The following is a 25,210-nucleotide window of genomic DNA, read 5'->3' on the forward strand; positions in this document are numbered from 1 at the left end:
GTCAAAGGTTGGTTCCTATAAAACAAGATTTATCCACCATGATGTGGCTGTTGAGTTTGGTTAGAAGCAGCAGGCCCATAATGACCAGCCATGCTGCCACAAAGAACATTACAGAGCACACAAATGGCATTCTCAAGCAATGCTTCCACTGACTTGATATGTCTGGAGGAATCTTGAGCTATTCAACTGACAGGTATTAAGACTTGTGACACATACTGCATGCTACTTTATGTAGGAATGAGAGAGAGAGAGAGAGAGGCACACACACACACAGGGTCAAGACAATGTGTGATTTGAAGAAAAACCTGCAGATGGTAGTGTAGCCATGTGCCTGTTGCCCTTGTCCATTTTGGCGATGAAGCTTGCAGCTTTGGGAGGAGAAGCTTCTGCAAATAATCCCAGTGCATTTTGTAAGTAGTACAATTGTAGCCACAGTGTGCCTGTGGTGGAAGGAGTGGGCACTTAGGGAGGTGAATAGGTGCCAATCAAGCAGATTGCTTTGAATTTGATGGTTTTGAGTTTTTTAAATGGTGTTGGTGCTGCATGCATTCAAACAAGTGCATAGTATTCCATCATGCTCCTGACATGTACCTTGTAGTTTGTGACAAACTTTCTAACTCCCTAAAGCTTTTCCGGCCTCTGACCTGTTGTTGTAGCCACAGTATTTATGTGGCTGATACAGTTTAGTTTCTGGTTAATGGTGGCCTACATGTCAAGGGCAGTCACCCTTACCTAATCATTGGAATTCAACTCAGGTCTGGAGCTAAGCAGTTCTGGCAAAGCTTAAACTGAGAATTGGTTAGTTTATTAGCAAATACCAATTAATAACACTATCAATCATAAGTTCCTTTGATTGAAAGTAGACTATATAGCAGTAATTAGCAAGATTGCATTTGTTCTTGTGTTTTGACTGGGCATAACTGAGCAATTTTCCACATCATTTATCATTTTCCATCATTTATGATCAGATAGCAGTTTTGTGATCTATGGCGCCATTCCCACTCTCCCATGTTTTATTTATAATAGCAACCTCTGTTGCTTACATGAAAACACAAACTTTCGAGTGTATTACCAGTCTAGGCTCTGTTCAACTTTTTATGTGACAATACAAGCCAGTATTTTAAATACAGGAAATGATGAACAATGTCTTTCTGTGTTTGACATCAAAATATTATTGTCATGTAAAGTCACTTCCAAAATATTTTATTATTATCTGATTGCTACCTCCTCTTAGTGATAACTGAGCAAATTCTAGCCAATGGACAGTAAATCATTTACTAAACTAACAGATGAGAGTTCGGTGATCAAAATTCAAACATGGAGTGGATGGTCTTACAGCATGGAAACGGACTATTTGGCCCACCAATTCTGTGTTGACCATCAAGCACTCATTTACACTAATCCTACCCTAATCCCATTTTATTCTCCCTAAATTCCCATCAGTTCCCCTCAGATTCTACAATTTGACATGCACAGCAATAGAAAAACTACATAAAATATGAAATTCTATGGAATGCTCTAAGCAGTAACAGGGGAGACTAAGCACTGCACGACATATCAAAATGGATGATAGTTTCAAATCATCTTTGCAGAGGTTAGAGCACAAAATCATTGCTGATGCTCTGTACAATATTGAGTGAATGCTGCACTCTTAGTCGAGATACTAAAATAAGGCATAATCTGCTATCTCAAGTGGAACTAAAAGATACCATGGTTAAAGGAAGAGTAAGAGAGTTACTGGCATTGTCCTTGACTAAGTTTTTTTCTTGAAACAATACCAGGATGATCCCATCAGCATTCTTTTGTAGCCTTGTTCACTGGCAACCTAAAGTCCCTCAGTGAGCTGGAATATGCAGTTTCCATAGCTCAGCCCTTGTGCTCAAATGCATATTCTTCCTTTATTCTAGTCTTGCAAATATGTGGTGAGTCAGGGCAATATTCATCCTCAATGTACAACATAATTTTTTTAAAAAGTCAACAAAGATTCTTTTTTGTTTCCAGAACATGAATTTTTTTTAAATTTGCTTCGCAAGCATGCTGCATAATGATGTGCAATGGGTATCCACAGCTTGGCCAGTTAATTAAAATGAGGCCAGAGATCCAATATTGATTTTCATTCAGATACAGAGGTCATTTCTTTGCCTGGTTCATGTCATTGAGTAGGCCCCAGTGAATTTTATCTCCATATTTCCACTGAAAATTTCTAGAGCAACTATATGCAATTGCCTTTGTTTGTTTCGTGTATCTTATTCTTTTGAGGATTGCAGGTTGTTACTGAAAATAATTTGTCAACAGCAGAAATGATTTGACATTATTAGTCAGGCTCCAGTTTAATGCTTTCATTTAGACTCTTAACAACACTATCAGATGATTCAATCCCCATAAGGTTCAGGGTGTTTAAGGCACCTGATCTTGTTTTTGCTTTTAGTAACAAGAGGAAAGCCTTCAGAAACTTGAAATGAAAAATGTACGTGTCTCCATTACATTTTTTAGTGGCAATGGTAATGTTCCAGAGTAAGGATTAATGTTGGATTAACAGGCGGTGCTGTATATGCTTTTATAATGGAACTTCATGAAAATGCCCCCGAAATCAGATAGGCATAAACATTTATCAGAGTTATTACCAACAGCTATTGATTGTTGTTTCAACCTATTATGAGTTTGGAGGTTTCTGTATTTTTGCAAATTTTAATTTTCCTGTCACCTGACATTGTGTGTATTTCAAAAGTAATGGGGCACACTCTCCCAGTAGAGTTAAAGTTTGGCAAGCATGCGGCATCATCATCTTTTAGTTATATAATTCCTCCAGAGAGATCCTGTTTGTCTTTCCCTCATGTGAACTTTGATTTGAGCTTCTGAAAAACAGCCAATCAGTGCCTGGTGTTTGACACCTGTTTTCCTGCGCAGGGTTGTCAATCAATTGAGCCCAGTTAAGTTGGAAAAACTAGGGAACATGGTAAGGCCACAACAGTTCTTGTGTAGGCAAACAAATGAAATAGACCCTCCACTGAACATGGTTATTTTGAAACACTCCCTCGCCCACTTGAGATTATATTCAAAAAGATTTCAGAATATGCTCGATAAATGAAATTAAGACTTTTTAGTTGGAATATTGGCTGGGCTTTTCTCCAAATAGCATTGGGAACTATTCAAAGAAATAGTACAGTGAACAATAGAAAAATGTGTATGGGTAGTTAAAACAGTATGTAGATGCTTAATATTAAGCAAATAATAAATAAAAATAGAATAGGGTTGTTCTGAAATAAAACTAGAAAATGCTGAAAGTATTCAGGAGGCTAAGTAGCATCTGTGGAATGAAAAACTGAATTGTTTCATATCTGTAATGTCTGCACAAACATATTATGACACAGCTTTTAAATATCCAAAGACGTTATAGTTTATTTTACAAGACAATACACAAACTATTTATGTAATGAGCCTATAAGCTCTTGGTGAGATTGAATATTCCAGACTGTCTGAATATTATTACATTACTACTGTGCCTGCTTTGCAACATATTGTAGCAGAATTACTGGACTAGACCAGTAACCAAAATCAGAAGACTGATTCATTGATCCGGGGACAATAAAACCACTATCATGAGGGACAAGGTATTGGAAACTCTAATGGAACTAAAAGCAGATAAATTACCAGGACCCGATGTCTGGCATCCAAGATTTTTATAAAGGAAGTGGCTGCAGAGACAGTGGAGCCATTGGTTGAAGTTTTTCAAAATTCACTGAGCTCTGGAAGAGTACCAATGGATTGAAAAACCACAAATGTCACTCCCTTGTTCAAGAAGGGAAAAAGACAAAAATATGGGAAACTATAGCTCTGTTAGCTAATGTCTGTTGTTGGCAAGATGCTGGAGTTTAAAAATCAAGGAAGAAACAGCTAGCCTTTTAGACAAGCCTAATTAATCAAACCAAGTCCACATTGTTTTATGAAAGGTAAATCATGTTTGACAAATTATTATCTTTCAAGGATGTAACAAGTAGAGTTGATAGAAGGAAACCTGTAGATGTCGTGATTTAGATTTCCAAAAAGCATTTGACAAGGTGCCACATAAAAGGCTCATGCACAAAATAGGAGCACAAGGTATTGGGGATAGTGTGTTAGAATGCATTGAATATAGAAAATCAGAATAAATGGGTCTTTTTCAGGGTGGAAGTTTGTAACTAGTGGAGTGGCCCAAGGATCAGTTCTTAGCTCTCAATTATTTCTGATTTATATTAACTATCTGGAGATAGGATAAAATGTAAGGTATCCAAATTTGCTGATGACATTAAATGAAACGAGGGCATTTTGTGATGAGGATATTTGGTCTCTGCAACAGAATAGAGATGGATTGAGTGAGTGGGTGAAAACTTAAGAAATGGAATTTAATGTGGGAAAGTGTGAAGTCATGCCCTTTGGTTAAAGGAATCAAATGAATAGATGAGGATTGTTACAATTATACAGGGTGTTGGTGATGCCACACATGGAGTACTGAGCACAGATTTGGGCTCCTTATTTAAGAAAGGATTTACTAGTATTGGAGGCAATCCAAAAGAGATTCACTCAGCTGATTTCTGGGATGTGAGGGGTGTCATGAGTAGCTAAAGAAGCTGGAACTGTATTCTTTGGAGTTCAGAATCAGGGTGATCTTAAACATATAATATCCTAAGGTCGCATGACAGAGTAGATATTGAGCTGTTTCCACGAATGGGAGACAGGGATACAAAATAAGGGAGCAGTCATTAAAAATTGAGGTGCGTAGAAATTTCTTTTAGAAGGTGATGAAATTTTGAAATCCTCTATTCCAGTGGATTGTGGAGGCTAGAATGGGTGCTTGATTGTCAGCATAGACTCAGTAGGCCAAAGGGCCTGTATCCAGGAGTTCTATGACTGTATATATAGAAAATTGAGATAAAGGAACAAAATAAGATGAAAAAAAACCCCAGTGAACTTGATATATACATGGATGAATAGATAAAAAGGCAGAAATATAATGTTTTTTGTTGACTTAGAGAAGTGACTATGGGGCATCAACATGAGATACTTTTAATTAAGCACTGAATTTATCCCTTGATCCTTGGGAATTAAACACTCTCAATCAAGTGTTTGGTGCCAATATCAGAATGTTTTGCCACATGACACAGCCTTTGTCTTCCCCAATGTATAGGATGAAAAATCTAAAGTACAGAAATGGGTCATTCATCTATCTGGTCTCTATAGGGAGGAGGCTCCAAACAAACTTCCTTCGACTAATTACTACTTTCTAGTCTGTTCTCACACCCATCCCTTGTTTTCACCTCACATGTAGTAGGGAAATTCATATTTGCACCACTGCTTGTAAATAAGTTCCTCCAAAATGCTTTATTAGATCTGTCAGTGATTATGCCATTTACGCTCCCTTGTTCTGGACACTTATACTGTACATGTGTTTCCCATGTCCACTCTATTAAAGCCCTTCCAGCTTTTATGCTAATACCCCATGATCATTGTTTTGCAATTACTGCCATTGAGAGAACAAAATATTTTCCTGTCTGTCCTGAAAATAGTAAGCTTATTTTTGGAAATAAGAACAGAAAATGCTGGAAATAATTCCAGCAGGTTAAGAAGCATATTTAGTGAGAGAAACATACAGAAGGTTTCAAGTCAAAAACCTTTCATAAGAGTCTTTCCAGTAATTTTTGTTTTAATTTCAGATTTTCACCAAGTGCAGTATTTTATTTTTGTAGCATGCAATTGGAATGAGAAGAAGTGATACAGTGACTTCTTGTGACCATTGGAGAAGAATATGTCGCAGGAAAAGGAAGTGTTAAGAGTGCTGGAGGAAGTGACAGGTGATAATGGGGAAGGTGGGGGGGGGGAGCAGTGTACAATTGGGAAGGGAAGTACTGTCATGATGTGTTATGTAGAGAAACATATATGAAAATTTGAACTCACCCCTACTTATTTGCTCAGGCCATTAATCTTTTCCCATTGTTCTGGCCAGGGACATTGGATTATGCTCCCAAAATCTGTTACCTCTTTCTCCTGGCCGCTTTTTCACCATCTGAGGAGGACAACTCACTTAAACTAGGACCTCTATGGACATATTGGAAAAACTAGAGGTTTGAGATATTTCCAGTCAATGTAGAAACTAATAGTAATGAGAATGGATTCTTCCTTTAAAAGATTCATTTGTGCTTTAAAAGTTATATCTGTGCTTTAAATAACTCTTTGCAGTATCTCTGGAAATCCCATTCTGCAAATGGGCAGGCTGCCCCTCTTAGATATTATTGAATTGGCAAACAAATAATCCTATGTTACAGACCTTGACTGGTTAAAATCTACAGAGGAAATTAATGATTCACCTTGTCAGCATTGCTCCTCCCCCACCCTGGAAGTTTGCTGACAGTTGCTGATAGTTAAGATTGCCCCAAAGCTATTTTGGGCAGAACTAATTAATGTCAATTCTAAATCCTCCAATAGGTGGCATATGTGTAACATCTCAAGATTTGCTATTTTCAGTTTTCACTCGAACATATTCTTAATGATTCTGCAAGGAAAGAAACTAATGGCCAAAATATGATATAGAATATTGTTAATTCAAAATTATCCATCTACTGTCTAATCCATCTTGGAGATGCACTTTTTAAAATGATAGATGTGTATAATAAATAAACTTGGAATCTCCTGGGAAGTCCCTTAATAAATTAAAACCATAAGACATAGGAGTAGAATCAGGCCATTCGGCCTGTCAAATCTGCTCTGCCATTCATCATGGCTTTTTCTTTCAACCCCATTCTCCCAACTTCTCTCTGTTACCCCTAACCCCCTTACCAATCAAGAACCTATCAATCTCTGCCTTAAATACACCCAATGAATTGGCCTCCACTGCCCTCTGTGGCAACAAATTCCACAGATTAACCACCTTCTAGCTGAAGAAACTCCTCCTCATCTCAGTTTTAAAGGGACGTCAATTTATTCTGAGGGCTGTGCCTTCAGATTCTACACTCTCCTACTAATGGGAACATCCTCTCCAACTAATGGGAACATCCTCTCCATGTCCACTCTATGCAGGCTTTTCAGTATCCAGGCCTTTCAGTTTTCAAATTATTTCCAACTATTTGATAAGCATCACACTATTTAATCCATGGTTCTTTGATTAGTTCCCTGTGAAATTTGCTTATGTAAAGGTTCAAATAACTCATTCATTTTTTCAATGCTAAATAGTCTAATATATCAATACAGTATATTTAAAATATATTTTTATACACCTTTTGAAAGAATGCTATTCAAAATACCAGATGCATGCACAACATCTGATCTTCAGTTTAGTTTGGCCTTACCGAGCCCCCTCTCCTATTACCCTCTTATGATCTCATGCCTTTCCCCAGCTCCAACCACTGCTGGATCTTCACCATTTCACCATCCTCCCTCCCCCAGCTTCCCCCTCTCTGATGCTGAGCGGTCAGTCCTTAGCAGAGGCATTACCTTTGTATCCCTGTGCCCGCACCTCAACAAGTTCCAGGCCCACCATGATGTCAAGCTCTTCTTCTGTTGTCTCCACCTCTGTGCCTATTTCTTTGGCAAGGAGCACTCACTCCCCACTGATAACCCCTCCTTGCATTTTGAAGGGGAAAGAACATTTTGAAGAAGCCAGATGGCAGTTTCAGATACCTTATCAAACCTACTCCTGGACCATGACCCCACTGATGAACTCCAAGCCAGTGTCTCCTACACTGTCCGAAATCTCATCACATCAGTCTCCAACCTGATGGTGCTCCAACCCTGCTTCTATCTCTTACCCAAGATCCACAAATAGGACTGTCTTGGTAGGGCCATTGTTTCTGTCTGCTCTTGCCCCATTGAACTTATCTCCTTATACGTTAACTCTATCTTGTCTCCACTTGTCCAGTCCCTTCCCACTTTCATCTGAGACACCTCGCAAGCCCTCCACCATTTTGACAACTTCCAATTCCCTGGCCCCAACCACCTCATCTTCACTAGTGGTGCCCAGTCTTTATATGCATCCATCTCCCAACAGGAAGGTCATAAAGCCCCCTGCTTCTTTCTGCAGCAAAGGTTCAACCAGTTCTCCCACACCAACAGTCTTATCCACCTGAATAAACTCGTTCTTACCCCGAACAACTTCTCACTTCCTACAAATTAAAGGTGTGTAGTCATGGGGACTTGCAAGGGTCCTTGCTGCGCCTGTCTTTTCATTGGCTATGTGAAACAGTCTTGCCCCAAACTTTCTTTGGTACCACTCCTCAACTCTTTCTCCATTACATTGACAACTGCATTGGTGATGCTTCCCGCACCCATGCGGAACTTGTCAATTTTATCATTTTCGCTATAGACATCTACCCCACTCTTAAATTAACTTGGACCATCTATGACACTTCTCCTCCTTTTCTGGGTCTGTCAGGAGACAAACTATTCATTGACCACTGACATCCACTGAGGTGGGATCTCATTGAAACCTACCAGATAATGAAAGGTCTGGATAGAGTGGATGTGGAGAAGATGTTTCCATTAGTTGGAGAGTCTAGGATCTGAGAGCACAGCCTCAGAATAAAGGGACGTCCCTTTAAAACTGAGATGAGGGGGAAATTTCTTCAGCCAGAGGGTGGTGAATCTATGGAATTCGTCACCACAGATGGCTGTGGAGGCCAAGTCATTAGGTGTATTTAAGGCAGCAATTGATAGGTTCTTGATCAGTAAGGGGGTTAAGGTTTATGGGGAGAAGGCAGGAGAATAGGGTTAAAAAAAATCAGCCGTGATTGAACAACAGAGCAGACTAGATGGGCTGAATGGCCTAATTCTGCTTCTATATCTTATGGTTTCACAAGATCACAAGACAAGGGAGCAGAAGTAGGCCATTCGGCCCATTGAGTCTGCTCCAAGGAAAAGGGAAAAAAGAAAAAGAAATGAGAAATTGGGGGGGGGGCAGGTGCCAAAAAAACTCACACTATTCTAACCCCAATTTCCGGCCTTATCCCCATATCCCTTGATACCCCGACTATTTAGATATATGTCTATCTCTTCCTTAAACGCCTCCAATGATCTGGCCTCCACTGCTGTACCTGGCAAGGAATTCCACAAATTCACCAACCTCTGGCTAAAGATGGACATTTTATGGACATTTACTATAAACCCACTGACTCCCACAAGCTACCTAGATTACACCTCTTCCCACACTGTCACTTGTAAGGATGCCATCCCTTTCTCCCAGTTTCTCTGTCTCCACTGCATCAGCTGTCAAGATGAGGCATTCCATTTGAGAACTTCTGAAATGTCCTTCTCCTTCAGGAAATGTGGCTTTCCACTGTGGTTGATAAGAGCCCTCTCTCACATTTCCTCCATTTCCTGGACTTCTGCTCTCACGTCACCTCCCTTCAAACCGAACTGAGATAGAGTTCCCCTGGTCCTCATCTTTCATCCTATGAGCCTCCGCATCCAGGACATTATCCTTTGTCATTTCTGCCAGCTGTAACAAAATCCCACCACTAGCCACATCTTCTCCCCACCACTTTCTACCTTTCACAGGGATCACTCCCTCCATGGCTCCTTGGTCTGCTCATCCCTTCCGACCCACCCCTCCCTGACCCCTGGCACTTTCCCCTGTAACTGTAGAAGGTGCAACACTTATTCTTACAACTCCTCCTTCACCACCATCCAGGGACCTAACCAGCCCTTCCAGGTGATGCAGAGATTCACGTGCACCTCCTCCAATCTTGTCTACTGCATTCGGTGCTCCCAATGTGGCCTCCCTACATTGGTGAGACCAAGCGCAAACTAGGCGACAGAGTTGCAGACCACCTACGCTTTGTGAGGTCCTGGTTTCATGCCATTTCAGATCTCCTTCCCATTCCCACACTGACCTGTCCATCCTTGGCCTTCTCCACAGATCCAACAAAACTAGAGGAACAACACTTCATATTCCCCCTGGGTAGTCTACAACCCAATGGTATAAACATTAAATTTTCCAATTTCAGGTAACCCTTACCTCATGTATTCTTCCCCCCCCCCCACCTCCAATCCATGTTCAGTCCCATTTTATCCCCTCCCCTATACCTGCTATCCAGCTGCATCACCCATTTTCATTCACCTCCCCATTCCGATTACATCCACCTGCGATCAACACAGTTCACCCACCAGATTCCTCCCTGCCCCATCTCCCATTTGGTTCCATCTGTGCTTCATCTCTCCCCCATTGGTTCCCATTATCACCTCCTTACTTCCAGCACTGTCAGCCTTTGTGTTCCAGCGTATCATCCTCCTAGCTGTCTCCACCTTCATTCTCCTCTCCCTCCACCTGGCTTCATTTGCCTTATTTTTCTTTTCTTTGTCTGCCTGCTTCTACCTATTATCCATCTGCCTCAGTCTCCCACTCCACCTCTCCTCTTCCTCCTCCTGGCTCCATTTGCCTGTCATCCTTCACCTATCCATCCTTAGTCCACCAAACACCTACTGACCCCTCTCACCCCTTCTCCTTATACTGGCTATCTTCCTTCTCCACTCTCCCTGATGCTGGGATTCAACCCAAAATGTTGAAATTCCTTTCCGCCCACAGATGCTGCCCAATCCACTGAGTTCCTCCAGCAGATTGTTTGTTGCTCCAGATTCCAACATTTACAGTCTCTTATGTCTCTCTTAGATACACCTTAAGCATTATGTTCCATCTTGGTCTCCAAGGTATAAGCCCTAGAGACTAAGCCAGAAGAAAGGAATGAACATTTTCCTTGCAGCATTGAAGAAGGATATTTGCTTCATTGTGTCCGGCTGCCAGAACAACCCCATCAATTCTGTTCCTCCCCTTATTTCCCTGTAACCTATTCTCGTTCACATGCCCATTAACACCCACAATTCTCCCATCAGTTACCTACTCTAGGGTTAATCTACAGCAGCTAATTAACCTAACAGCCAGCATGTTATTGAGAAGTGGGAAGAAACCAGAGTACCCAGGAAAAACCCATGCAATCACACAGATAGCACCAGAAGTCAGGATGAAGTCCAGGTTGCTGAAGCTGTGAGACCACCATGCCACAGCCATAAAGAGAAAAGACTGGAGAAAATTGGGTTCATTTCCCATTGAAGAAAGTATCTGAGAAAAAGCTTTACAGAAAGTGACAGGATTTAGACAACATTGGGAAGGTAAATATGATGCATTATTTCAAGGTAATCAAATTACTGGAATAGGTATTGTCTGAGGTAAGGAGTATTTCATCACAAATGGAATGCCCAGTGATATTACTAGTGGCTGAGATGTGAAGGGGTGGGAAGCTTTAGTTCTGTACAAAATCTATTCAGATAATGCGACAGCGGATTGTAATTTTATATTCTGGACACTTGAATTAAGATGGGTTAGATAATCAGTCTTCTGTACCTACTGCTGTTCTTGATATGGTACACATTAACTGTTTGAGATAAAGTTTGAGAAGGAGAAATTTGAGCCAAGACTCTGTGTCACATACACTGTCTTTTTAGCTGTGTTTCCAGTAATTACAAGGACTTGGAGAACTATAACAAAGGGGGTACCGTGTGTTTTAGTTTGTTCAAGATCAGGATTTCAGAAGGTTAAGATAAGGGTAGTAAACAAAACAAAAATTGCCTATGGTGATTGTCACTGAACATTTTTCTGCCCACATTTTAGGAAAATTGGTGAGTATTTTGTTAGTTATGGCTGGACTTTAAATCGTGGTGTGCTGCATTTTTTGGATATTGATTACATGTATTATGTACTGTTGCTAGAATTTATAACCCAACATAAGCCTGAGGCACAGCACCTCACTTTACATCTGAGCATGTTGCAGGCTTTGGGATTCAATATTGAGTTCAATACGTTCAGGTATTGCAATAGCTGTGATATACTACATTTTTAGTTACTGGATAACACACACCAATTCTGTTGAAATTGCTTACTGAGAGGGTTAAAAGGCAAAGTTTTACTGACATTTTCAAACAGCTTTGGAAAGAAATCTTGTATGAATGTTGGGAATTATTTATAGTTCCTCAAGAAAATAAATTAATCCTATTTTTAGTTTTTCTAACTAGGGAAAAGTTAAGATGACCAAGGAACTGTAAACAAATGACTTATGTCCAGAACAATGAGCTTTGTTCCATTTTTAAATTTAAGGAATAAAGGATTTTAATCCACTTTCTAAATAGGTCATTGAAGGCTATTGATTCTGAAAGAGAAAATAAGAAATCTCAATTTATATTCAGATTAGTTAAAATTGTATCTGTACATTTAAATCATACATCAGCACATTATTTGGATTTGGTTTTTAACCACATTTTATTTTTACCTGACTCTCCGACTGGGAATGGAGTAGATTTGGGTACAACAATATGAGCATAGCTTTGCTTCAAAATAATCTGAGAACTTTCCTGCTTCAATCTGAGGTTCCCACCTGCTTTAAGAAGACCACTATCATCCCAGTACCAAAGAGAAACAAGGTAACGTACATTAATGACTACCGCCCAGTGGCTCTGACATCCACCATCATAAAGTACTTCGAGAAGCTGGTCATGGCATGCAATAACTCCAACTTCCCAGACAATGTTGACCCACTGCAATTCACCTACCACTGAAACAGATCTACGGCGATCACCATCTCCCTGGCCCTATACTCATCTTTGGAGCATCTGGACAGTAAAGACACCTACATTAGACTATGCACACTTTGAAAGGGAGAATAACACTACACCTGTGTGAATATCCACAGCATCTGGCAACCCTGTGATCTCTGTCTCAGAGGCCGACGTCAGAACATCCTTCAAGAAGGTGAACCCTCGCAAGGCGTCAGGCCCCGATGGTGTACCTGGCAGGGTACTGAAAATCTGTGCTGACCAACTGGCTGGAGTGTTCAAGGACATCTTCAACCTCTCACTGCTGCATTTGGAGGTTCCCGCCTGCTTCAAAAGGGCATCAATCATATCGGTGCCCAAGAAGAGCAGGGTGAGCTACCTCAATGACTATTGCCCAGTAGCACTCACATCTACAGTGATGAAGTGCTTTGAGACATTGGTCATGGCTAGAATTAACTCCTACCTGAGCAAGGACCTGGACCCACTGCAATTTGCCTACTGCCACAACAGGTCTACAGTGGACGCAATCTCACTGGCTCTGCACTCTGCACAGCAAAACATATGTCAGCCTGCTTTTTATCGATTACAGCTCGGCGTTCCAACACCATCATCCCCTCAATGCTAATCAACAAGCTTCAAAACTGGGCCTGTGTACCTCCCTCTGCAACTGGATCCTCGACTTCCTTATTGGGAGACCACAGTCAGTGCGGATCGGTAGTAATATCTCCTCCTCGCTGACAATCAACACAGGCGCACCTCAAGGATGCGTGCTTAGCCCACTGCTCTACTCTCTTTGCACTCATGACTGTGCGGCTAGGCACAGCTCAAATGCCATCTATAAATTCGCCGATGACACCACTGTTGTTGGCAGAATCTCAGATGGTGATGAGGAGGAGTAAAGAAGTGAGAGAGATTGGTTGAGTGGTGTCGCAGCAACAACCTAACACTCAATGTCAGCAAGACCAAGGAATTGAATGTGGACTTCAGGAAGGGGAAGTCGGGAGAATACACACCAGTCCTCAGTGAGGGGTCAGTGGTGGAAAGGGTGAGCAGCTTCAAGTACCTGGGTGTCAACATCTCAGAGGATCTATCTTGGGCCCAACACATTGATACAATCATGAAGAAGGTACGCCAGTGGCTCTACTTCATTAAGGGTTTGAGGAGATTTGGTATGTCACCAAAAACTCTTGCAAGTTTCTACAGATGTATGGTGGAGAACATTCTGACTGGTTGCATCACTGCCTGGTATGGAAGCTCCAGTGTGCAGGATCGAAAGAGGCTGCAGAGTGTTGTAGACTCAGCTAGCTCCATCACAGGCATGATTCTCCCCGCCATCGAGATCATCTTCAAGAGTTGGTGCCTCAAGAAGGCGGCATCCATCATTAAGGACCCTAACCACCGGGGACATGCCCCCTTCATGTTACTACCATCGGAGAGGAGGTACAGGAGCCTGAAGATCCACACTCAACATTTTAGGAACAGCTTCTTCCCCTCCACCATCAGATTTCTGAACGGTCCATGAACCCATGAACACTACCTCGTTATTCCTCTTTTGCACTATTTATTTATTTTTGTAACTTATAGTAATTTTTATGTCTTTCTGTCTTGCACTGTACTGCTGCCGCAAAACAACAAATTTCAGACATATGTCAGTGATAATAAACTTGATTCTGATTCTGAATATTATTTCAATGCAAGCTTTTTGAGTGCATATGTCTGCAAACTCCATTTTGGAGTTTCGCCAAAATGGTGTTTGCTAAACAAGTACGGTAAGATGCCTAGTTTTATCAAGAGCTTTGAATGAAAAATACTGAAGTGTAGTTCAATGTCGATGAGTCTAATTTTGTATTCTATTTTATACAACATGCTTTTTTGAGTATATATATAGTTTGAAAAAAATTCTAAATTTAAATTTTGTTTAAACACATTATTTATTTGTGGCTTATCATGTTTAATAAATCCCACCTTTTATATGGTTTTTGACTTCATCCATTCTTGACAAGCCCATTCACACAGTCTGTACCACTTCCTGAAGTTTCTTCATTTCACAGACATCTGAGTGCTCTTCTTCATGACACTGCTGTGCTCAAATTGCAAACTAAATTTGGGTTGCCAGAAGTTTTGAGGAAATCAATCTCCTGGAGAGAATGCTACAGGAAGCAAGGGAGGAAATTGCTGGGGCTCTTGTGGAAATTTTTGCATCTTCGTTAGCCATGGGTGAGGTCCCAGAAGACTGGAGGATAACTAATGTTGTCCCTTTGTTCCCAAAGGACAGTGGGGATATGCCTGGAAACCATGTGGGAAACTGGTCCAAAAGTTGAGTCCATGGGATCCAACATTAGTTGGCAAATTGGATCCAAAATTGATTTGGTAATAGGAGGCAGGGGATGATGGTAAAGTGTTGTTTTTGTGATTGGAAGCTTGTAACCAGTGGTGCACATCAGGGATCAATGCTGGGACCCTAACTATTTGTTATATACATTAATGATTTGGACATGAGTATGATTAGTAAGATTGCAGATGTCATGAAAATTGGTTGTGTTGTTGGTAGTGGGGGGGTAGTGTTAGGCTACAGGATGATATCAATCAGTTGGTCAGATGGGAAGTACAATGGCAGAGGAATTTAATTCCGATACGTCTGAGGTGATGCACGTTAGGAAGACTAATAAGGATAGGACATACACCACAAATTATAGGGTACTAGGGAGTACTGAGGAACAGAGGGACCTTAGGGTAGAAGTCCAAGGATCTCTGAAGGCGGCAGCACAGATGGGTAAGTTGGTGAAGTAAGCACATGGGATATTTGCTCTTATTAGAATATAAGATTGGGGGGGTTATGGTACAACATTATAAAACTTTGGTCAGGCCAAACTGTATACAGGACTACTGTATACAGTCCTGGTCACTGGACTGGAGGAAAGATATGATTGCATTGGAGAGAGTGCAGAGGAGATTCACCAGGTTGTTGCCTGGGATGAAGCATTGCAGTTATGAGCAGAGATTGGGTTTGCTTTCCTTGAAGTGGAGGAGGCTGAGAGGGGACCTGGTAGAGATATACAAAATTAAGAGGGGCATAGATAGGGTTGATAGCAGAAAACCTTTCCCTGCAGCAGAGGTGTCTAAAACTAGATGGCATAGCTTAAGGTATGAGGTAAGAGTTTACAAGGGAATCTGAAGAAGTATTTTTTCACGAAGAGAGTGAGTAGAATGTGGAATGCACTGCCTGAGTGGATGGTGGAGGCAGACACTCTAACAATATTTCATTAGTATATTGCTGACTATTTGAATCGCCAAGACATGGAAGGCTGTGGACCAAGTGCTGATTAATGGGAATAGTATAGTTGGTTACCTGATGGTCAGCATGGACATGCTGGGCCAAAGTCTCTGTTTCTGTGCTGTATGACTCTATAACTTTCCATCAATTCAGAATGCGTGGAAGATCAAATGGATTGGGGTTCACATGGATCATGCCACAGGCATTCTATATTCTGGGCAAATATACTGTTTTAAAGCATTTGTTGATGCTGCTAAAGAAATAAAGTATTTTGCAATTGTATTAGGTGCAGAGTGGTTCCGTATTTGTTCTAAAGACTTACTATTAAGTAGCAAAAATAAGTTATGGTCATTGTTTTACATTTCATTTGTAGGGATGGAACAGCAGAGGTTAGGAATGAAGAGATCTTGATGGATTAGGAATTGTGAGGGAACAGAGATCAAATGGTCTCCTACCCATTGAGCTGCAAACTATTGATTCCCCTTAAGCTTCCATCTTCTCTTTTACGCAGTCATGCAAAGTTTACAGCTGGGAATGGCAGGTGTTGTGATAGCAGCTAAAAGGTTGGCCTGATTAGTCAAACCAATAATTTAAGATATTTTGCATCTTTTTATATTTATTTCTTGGGATCTGGGCATTGCCAACAAGGCCAGCATTTATTTCCCATCTATAACTACCTTTGAGAAAGTGGTATTAAGCCACCTTCTTGAACAACTATAAACCATCTAATGAATGTAGTTGCACAGAGCTGTTTGGCAAGGAGTTCCAGGATTTAGACCCAATGATGATGAAGGACTGACAATATATTTCCATGTCAGGATGGTACGTGACTTGGTGGTGGTGTTCCCATGCATTTCTAATCTTCTTGGTGGTAGAGGTGGAAGGTTTAGGAGGTGCTGTCGGAGCCTAGTTGAGTACTGCTGTGCATTTTGTACATGGTTTACACTGCAGCTACTGTCTGCTGCTGGTGAATGGAATAAATGTTCAGGGTGTGTCTCTGAAGAACATCAGTGAACTAGATGGATTTTTATGACAGTCCCCTGCTTTCTTGGTCACTCATAGAAACATAGAATCATAGATATGTACAGCACAGAAGAGGGCCCTTACACCCACCTCTTCCATGCAAGTTTCAAGTTTATTGTTTATTGTCATAGGCATACATACTCAGGGTATAAGTGCCTTGAAAGTTAATTTTTGCAGCAGCAACATAGTACATTGCAAGCATAAGTTAACATAGACTCAAATTAACAAAATTATACATAACTTACATGACAAAATAAACAAATAAATGTAACATTAGTACAAATTGAGAAAAAGAAATATAGTCAGAGGTGGTTAGGGTTTTTCAGGTTGGTTCGAGAAACTGATGGAAGTGAGGAAGATGCTTCTGCTCAACCTTGAGGTGTGAGTCTTCAGGCTCCTGTACCTCCTGCCTGATGGCAGCATCGAGAAGCGGGCATAGAACTGATTGTGGAAGCCCTTAGTGATGGATGTTGCCTTCCTGAGACATCACCCTTTGTTGATGTCCTCAATGGTGGGGAGAGCTGTACCCATGATGGAACTGGCTATGTCCACCACTCTCTGTAGCCTCTTGCGTTCCTGTGCATTGGGGGGGGGGGGGGGTTCCATACAAGGCCATGATGCAACCAGTCAGAATGCTTTCCACTGTAAATCTGTAGAAGTTTGTCAGAGTCTTCAATGACACGCCGAATCTCCTTAAACTTCTAAGAAAGTAGAGGTGCTGGCATTCCTTCTTCATGGTTGCATCTATATGCTGGGCCCAGGATAGATCCTCTGAGATGTTGACACCCAGGAACTTGAAGCTGCTCACTCTTTAAATCACAGACCCTTCAATGAGGACGGGTGTGTGTTCACCTAACTTCCCCATCCTAAAGTCCACAATCAGTTCCTTATCTTGTTGACGTTAAGTGCAAGGTTGTTGTTATGACACCACTCAACCAGCTGACTTATCTAACTCCTGTATGCCTCCTTGTCACCATCCGTGATTCTGTCAATAACTGTGGTGTCATCAGCAAATTTGTAGATGGTATTGGAGATATGCTTAACCACACAATCGTAGATATAGAGAGTAGAGCAGGGGGATAGGCATGCAGCCCTGAGGTGCACTTGTGTTGATGGTCAGTGAGGAGGAGATGAGGTCTCCCAGTGAGGGATCTAATTGCAGAGGAAAACATAGAGGTCCGAGGGATGATAGTATTGAACCCCAAGCTGTAGTCAATGAACAACAGTCTGACATAGGAGTTCCAGTTTGTCCAGGTGGTCCAGAGCAGAATGGAGAGCCAGTGAGATATAGCATCTGCTGCAGACCTATTGTGGCAATAGGTGAATTGAAGTGGGTCCAGGTCTTTATTGAGGCATGATTCACTGACCATGATGCCTGTTGATGCTAATTGCATTTGCCAGCATTATGCCCATATCCTACTACTCCTTTCCTATCCAAGTACCTGTTGAAACGCCTTTTAAATGCTGTAATTGTATTTGCCTCTACCACCTCTTTTGGCAGCTCTTTCTCAATAACCATCAACTTCTATCTGTAAAACAAAAACTTCTCTGATCAGTTCTAGGCTCCCCTGCCCCGGAAAAAAAAGATTCTGATTATCTATGCCCCTCAATTTTATAAACCTCCATAAGGTCAGCCCTCACCCTCCTACATTGCAGTGAGAATAAACCCAGCCTATCCAACCTGTCCTTATAACTGCAGCCCTCCATTCCAGGCAACATCCTAGTGAATCTCTTCTACACTCTCTATCGCTACCAAATTCTTCCTGTGGTGTGCGACCAGAACGGTACACAATACTCAGCCTAACCAAAGTTCAGTCTAATCAAGATTTTGGACAACTGCAATATGATATTCCAACTCTTATTGAGTCTTGGCCTGTAAAGGTAAGCATGCCAAATGCCTTTTTCTTCCTGTGTTGCCACTTTCAGGAAGCTATGGACTTGCACCCCAAGGTCTCTCAATACATCAATGTTCCTTAAGGTCCCTGCTGTTTGCTCTGTATGTCCCAACAGAATTTGACCTCCCAGAGCACATTACCTTGCACTTGTCGGGATTAAATTCCATGAGCCACCATTCCGGCTAACTCTCCAACTGACCTCTGTTCTGTGTATCTCTAAACAACCTTCTTCATTATCTGTGACCCCACCAATTTTTGTGTTGTCTGAAAACATACTAATCATATCCCCTACATTCTCATCCAAGTCGTTTATATATATTACAAACAATAAAGGTTCCAGCATCAATCCCCGATACACCAGTTGTTACAGATTTCCAGTCAGAAAAACACCCATCCACCCACTGCCCTCTGCCTCCTATCACCTAGCCAGTTTTGGATCCAGTTCACTTAACACGCCTCGGATCCCTTGTGCCTTAACCTTCCGGACCAGCCTACCATGCAGGACCTTGCCAAAAGTCTTACTAAGTCCGTATAGACAACATTTACTGCCCTGGCTTCATCAGTCTCCTTGGTTACCTTCTCAGATTTGTGACACACGATCTCCCCTGGAGAAAACCATGCTGACTTCTCCCAATCAGTCCCTATCTTTCCAAGTGAACGTAAATCCTGTTCCTCAGGATCTTCACCGATAATTTCCCTAACACTGATGTAAGGCTCACCAGCCTGTGTCTTCCAGACTTATCCTTACTGTCCTTTTGGAACAAGGGGACAACATTAGCTATCCTCCAGTCTTCTGGTACCTCACCCATGGCTAACAGAGATGCAAAAATGTCTTGTTTCTGTTCCCAATGACGCAGCCAGCATTTTCTGTTTTTATTACGGTCATTAGAATTTTACATAGGCCACGGATATAACGATACTAGCCAGACATTGAAACACCCCCGTCTGGTTTTAGCAGAGAAGGCCTGAGGCTGCTGGTATTATTGATAATCTTTACACTAAAGAGGATGCAGGATGAAGGCTTGTCTCCGCATTGAATAAATTACTGAGCTGAAAATACTTTGGTTCAGCGCGTGACGGTGCTGTGGAGAAAGGCGGGGCTGGGTGCAGACTTTCTGGCAGAGTCACACACCACAATTCGCTAGTAACTGTGACATATTTTAAAAATGCTCCGAGTTCAAAAGCATTGTGAAAATTATATAGGGCTCAATTAATTACCTCCATCATAATACGCGGTTAGAGGAAATGTTTAAAGTATTTAATTGGAACAATCAACTTTAAATTATAATTTATAAATAAGCTGGAATCCGTCTCAAGTCAGGCAGCCCCCGCGACAGAAACAGGTTGTGTTTCAGGTCCAAGACCTTTCATCGGTTCCGGAAGACTGTATCCTTTAGAAGCAATTAGAGGCGAGGGAGGGGGAAGGGGAGCGGGAGAGCAAATCAATTACAAAACACCTTCGAATATAACTATAGGACGAATTAGACACCATGTCTGATACCCAATTTCGGAAGGCCGGTTAAGTCCAGCCCGGGTAATAGTGCCCACCCTGGCCTGACTGAAGAACATTATTCCCCCCTGTGATCCGCCTATTGGTGCAGCGCCGTGTTGTGCAGAGAAACTTCAGTGCGGTTGGTTAAGAGATCAGTAAAAAAATTGCCGCACATCCGCAACTAGGTTGTTATACCCTCTGCAACAGGTTACGAATAGTATTTCAGATTTAATTTCTATCAGTCCCGTTAAATGCTGCTCCTGCATCCAGTAATGATTCCCAGCATTTGCTCCTCAATGCGATCTCCGCCGGGGGTTGGAAATTGCAGTGGGCTGGGTCTATTGTTCAACTGACGCACAGCTCCAGTTTACTGGGAGTGTAGGGCACCAACCTTAAGTCGATTCCTTTCAGTTCCGGCTGCAGACTGTTGCTGCTCACGTGGGCTGCCTTGTTCATCGCACAATAAATGCAATTTCTGTTCAGGGAGGTTATGGTTGCAGCTTTGGAGGCGTGTATTTCAGATGTCACGACTTTGACTTAAGTTATTGAAAGGCTGAATCGATTTGGGAGGTAATGCAAGGAACCCGAATCCCCAGAAACAAAATGTGGGCGAAATTGACGCTCATTGTGTGGCAGCACTTTATTTTTGCCTCAGGTATGTACAATATAAGATGTTATATTGTGGACGCTGTTCGGTTTAAGCAAAAGGAAAATCTGCACTCTTAGTTTCAGTATAGCAATGTCATTATTTGCAAAATGCCAACGAATATTCTAATGTTCGTACTGTTAATATAGTTGGAGTTGTTTGACAGATATAACATGTATTTTTGACGGAAAAGTCTTATTTTAGAAAATGGATTTTGACCATATTGATTTGAACAAATCTTTCCACTCGCCGATACGGTCATTTCGCGGTCCTCCAACGCAGTCCAGTGTAATGCCCGGGCTACAGTTGCAGGATACAAAGGAATAACGAGGTAGCCAGTCTTCTGTTAACTTTTGCTTAAGTTAGGGGGGCTGAACGCCCTTGTTGTATGGACCCTTAAATAAACAGCATTAGTCTGTGGAGCGGAGATGTCGGTTCAGAAAATGAACTGGCAGAATAACCAAGTGTTTATATTTCAAACCAACTATATAGCAGATTGTATTCTGCATCCTGGCATCTCAAATGAATGTTTTCTCATGCTGTTCGTATGTGTGCGCGCTAAACCATCAGTAAACATTTCCTCTTTTTTTTCACCAGCTAGTGACTCGGCTACGCACGAAACAACACAAGCAGGTTTTTCAACAGACGTCAGTACATTTTTATCAGAAAATTCATCTACCACTTTTAGCTTTTCCACGCCTCTTACCACAACCTTGCAAAACGCAACGGCATTCAGCACAAAACTAGGTCGCAGTTCAGAAGAAGGTGCAGAGACAAAGTCTACATCCTCTTCCCTCGGTCAAACATTTTTCTCAAATACAAGTCACCCAACCAGCACTGTGCTCTCTACTGCGGCAATGAATCTCACTTTTCAAAACAACACAGCTCCTAATGCCACGGCCGTGCCGACCACAATAGCTCCCAATGCAACTTCTAATAGTTCAGTAATAGTAACAAGTTACTCACCCAACATAACAAATAGTTCGTTAAAAGGAGAGATTACAACTAGTACAACAGATAATCCGCTAACAAATAGTACGGCCCAGACAACCTCACTGCACTCTTTCGCTGGCAATAGTTCTTTCACAAGCGGAGAGCCAACCTCTCTTACAAATAGCATCGGATACAGAGAGGTCACTGCAATAAAAGTCTCTACTGCCACCTTTACAAAACCTGATGCTTCTACCACCCTTTTATCATCATCGAGCAAAGCCACCTTGCTAAGCAAGAGTCCCTCAAATAATAGCACGGAAGGAGAAAATAGATTTGCAGCTCCAGGCAATGCAGGTGAGAATTTATGGTACTATTTCAAATATGTTTGGTTAAAGATCCATATATCAGCACTCTCTGTAAAATATGTACTGTGAGCTTTGCCCGTCTGTTTCCATTGGGTTCTGTTTTATGCATTGCTTCTGAAGTGAGAGATAATAGTATGTCGAACCGGCAAGAAGAATGGATAATATCAGTGATGTGAGAGAACTGAATATGTAAGTGTATTTGAAAGGATAACTCATGGAAGCAGCTTGGTTCAATAATCTTAAAGCTTTAAAAATTCCAATGGATTATAGATCTCATAGAAGAGGCTTCTTCTCAAGTGATTAAAAAAAATAGTAAAGCCAAGTTGTAATAACCAGCCTATATAAAACCTTAGTGTGTAGCCTAATACAGCATATACATTACTCTATCAGAAGGATATTGAGACTTAAAAGGATGTATAGAGAACATTTAAAAATGCTTCCTCAGATGATGAAATGCCAATGTGAAGTAAGACTTGGGCCACATTCTGAATTAATTTTAGTTTGCTGTCCTGCTATGGTCTGTTCCAGTGTCATTTGGGAAACACATTGAGCCATAATTTGCTGGACCAGGGCATCTTACAAATTCTATCAGTTAATCATACCATCATAAATTTCAGTTTTTAGTATTTTGTTTTGCGTGGAAAGACACTAAATGTGTAAGATGATAATATTTCAGCAAAAGAAATGGGACACCTGGAACCAGAGTGAACAGAACAACTAACTATGTATCAGTGTATTCATACAAATTGAAGAAATTGACAGCGTAAATGTTGAGGAGAAAATCCAACATAAAATGAGTGAATTCAATGTCCAATCAGATAAAGAAGGAGAAAGAGGGGAATGAAGGTTGGTTTGAGAGTAAAATGAGAAAGAAAATCGTTATATTTTATTATCTAAATTTCCAAAATATCCATTACATTTAACCTAATGAGTTGAGACTCCACACATGCAGTTGTTAATTTCCTGTGCACTAGCTATAATTAATCTGAATGATTTTGGCCTAGAAACTCTGGCGTTGGTGAACTGCCTGTACCTGCTGCTGTCCAACCCATTAAGTCCACTTTAACTTGGAATGGATCTTCTTCCAGCAATTTCCTGAGGATGCTTGGCAATGGTCCCACAGAGAGCAGCCTCTGGCTTTCAAAAACATTTAAAAAATAATCGCCCTATTAAAATGTTTAAAATCACCGAATGTTAAACAATACATTTAACTCAATCAAGTTAGACAATCAGGACAATATTCTGGAATAAACTATTCAGCTATTTCTCCACCTTCTTTACATGTTGAAATGTCCCTCACTAATACTGCAAGCCAAGGTCTCCTGACACAGGAGAGAAATTTCTCATGTATTCATTGCATTAGGTTTTATTGTCATTATTTACTCCAAATGTCTGTTTCTTTTTTTTTCAGTGTATTATTTAGTTAATTCTGATTCACCTTTGATTCTAAATATAATTGTCAGATGGATTTCGCTTTGTTTCTGCTAGTTAGTCATATTTCTCAATTTAGCGTATGTCTTTTACATCTATTTACTTAAATGTGATAGTTTAGTTTTTTATCCTTCATCTTTATGTACTTTTTTTTAAGAGTTTCTGGCCCCTTAATGGTTAACTATTAAAGCAAAAAATCAAATGCTTTGCTTTTATATCTTGGACTCTGCTGCTATATCATCTGCAATGGCAGTGACATAATTTTCAGTTCTTCACTCTGCTTCATCACTGTCATTGCTATCTTTTAAAGCACATTATTTATATAATTTTTTCAAATCTTTCCTGCAAATCTCTAGTCTTTCATGGTTCAGATATGCCATGCTTCTGTGATATAGTCTGGAATGTTTTCCTCTATAATGCAGCTTGTTGCCATTTTTGTGTATTTCTTCAGTCACAGTTATAGAGAGGTCAGAGATGTCATTGTGCAAAAGAAAAGTATCCAGTCTTTGTAGTCAATCACAGCTTGCCTTAGTCACTCACTAGTTCTTGTGTAACACTTGATGTTCCCATTGAAAATCTGGTCAGGGTCCTGCTTGTGGAGGCAGAGAGCATTGGTGAGGTTCAATAAAATACTTTACATGTGTCTTTAGTTAAAAAGGGACTGCTGCTTGTGTTTCAGCAAAGGATAATGTGGTTGAGATTCTGTAAGGGCTAAAAATTGATGAAAAAGCAGGTTCTAGAAAGACTTGCTGCACTTAAGTGGATAAATCAACTGGTTCACATGGGATGCGAAGAGAATAAGAGAGGACCTGACCATAATCTTCCAAACATCATACTTAGGGGTGGTGCTTCAAGTTAAAGAAATGTTACTGCCTCATTTAAAAAAAGATGTAAGGATAAATCTAGTAACTACAGAACAACTAGTTTAATCTTGGTGATGAGAAGTTCTAGAAACAATAAACAGGACCAGAATTGGCTACTTTGTGGACAAATGCTTAGAGAAAGCCAGTATGGATTTATCAAAAGCAAATTGTTTCTACCTAAATTGGAGTTTTTTTGATGAAGTGACGGAGAGTGTTGATGTGGATATATGTGGACTTTGAAAAGACATTTGATAAAATGCCACAGAATAGACTTGTCATCAAGATTGAAGGCCTTAGAATAAAAGGGGCTATAGCAGAAGCAAAATTCTCTAAGGAAAGAGAAAGAGCAGTAGAGAGTTTTTTTGGACTTGAGGGAATTGTGTGGTGGTGATTCCCCAGAAGGTGATACTAATATTGTTACGTTAATGATTTGGGTATAAAGGACCAAATTTCCAATTATGCAAGTGTATTGAACTGTGACGAGGATAGTAGTAGACTTTAAGGACCTATTGGGAGAATCAGGAGATAGATGGCAAACAAAATGTAATGCTAAGAATCGCAAAGTGTTTAATGAAGGGTATAGACAGAGTAGATCGAAAGAAACTGTACCCATTGGTGGAAGAGTCAAGAATCAGGAGACATAGAATAAAAGTGATTGAGAAACCTTTTTAATTCAGTGAATGGTTTTGGTCAAAAATGCACTGCTTGGAGGGGTGGGCAG

At 40.9% G+C, this 25,210-nt stretch overlaps 2 protein-coding genes across 4 annotated transcripts in view; one reads left to right on the plus strand and one right to left on the minus strand.

Annotated features, from left to right (window-relative positions):
* LOC127569551 (cysteine-rich and transmembrane domain-containing protein 1-like) overlaps positions 1-21,992 on the minus strand; it is a 53,130-nt gene extending 31,138 nt beyond the window's left edge. Inside the window, exon 1 of the transcript XR_007956215.1 lies at positions 21,864-21,992. The gene's annotated coding sequence lies outside the window, so the exon portion shown is untranslated. The remainder of the gene's footprint in view (positions 1-21,863) is intronic.
* LOC127569550 (prostate androgen-regulated mucin-like protein 1 homolog) overlaps positions 20,504-25,210 on the plus strand; it is a 32,247-nt gene continuing 27,540 nt past the window's right edge. For 2 of the 3 annotated variants that reach the window (XR_007956212.1, XM_052014302.1), the window contains exons 1-2: positions 20,504-20,906; positions 21,495-22,184. Coding sequence is in view for 2 of the 3 variants with exons in the window: in XM_052014302.1 (XP_051870262.1) it covers positions 20,825-20,906; positions 21,495-22,184 (772 nt within the window). In the remaining variant the exon portion in view is untranslated. The remainder of the gene's footprint in view (positions 20,907-21,494; positions 22,185-25,210) is intronic. The other variant, XM_052014301.1, reaches the window with a different exon arrangement.

This window comes from Pristis pectinata, chromosome 4, assembly GCF_009764475.1.
Source record: "Pristis pectinata isolate sPriPec2 chromosome 4, sPriPec2.1.pri, whole genome shotgun sequence".
Lineage (NCBI taxonomy): Eukaryota > Metazoa > Chordata > Chondrichthyes > Rhinopristiformes > Pristidae > Pristis > Pristis pectinata.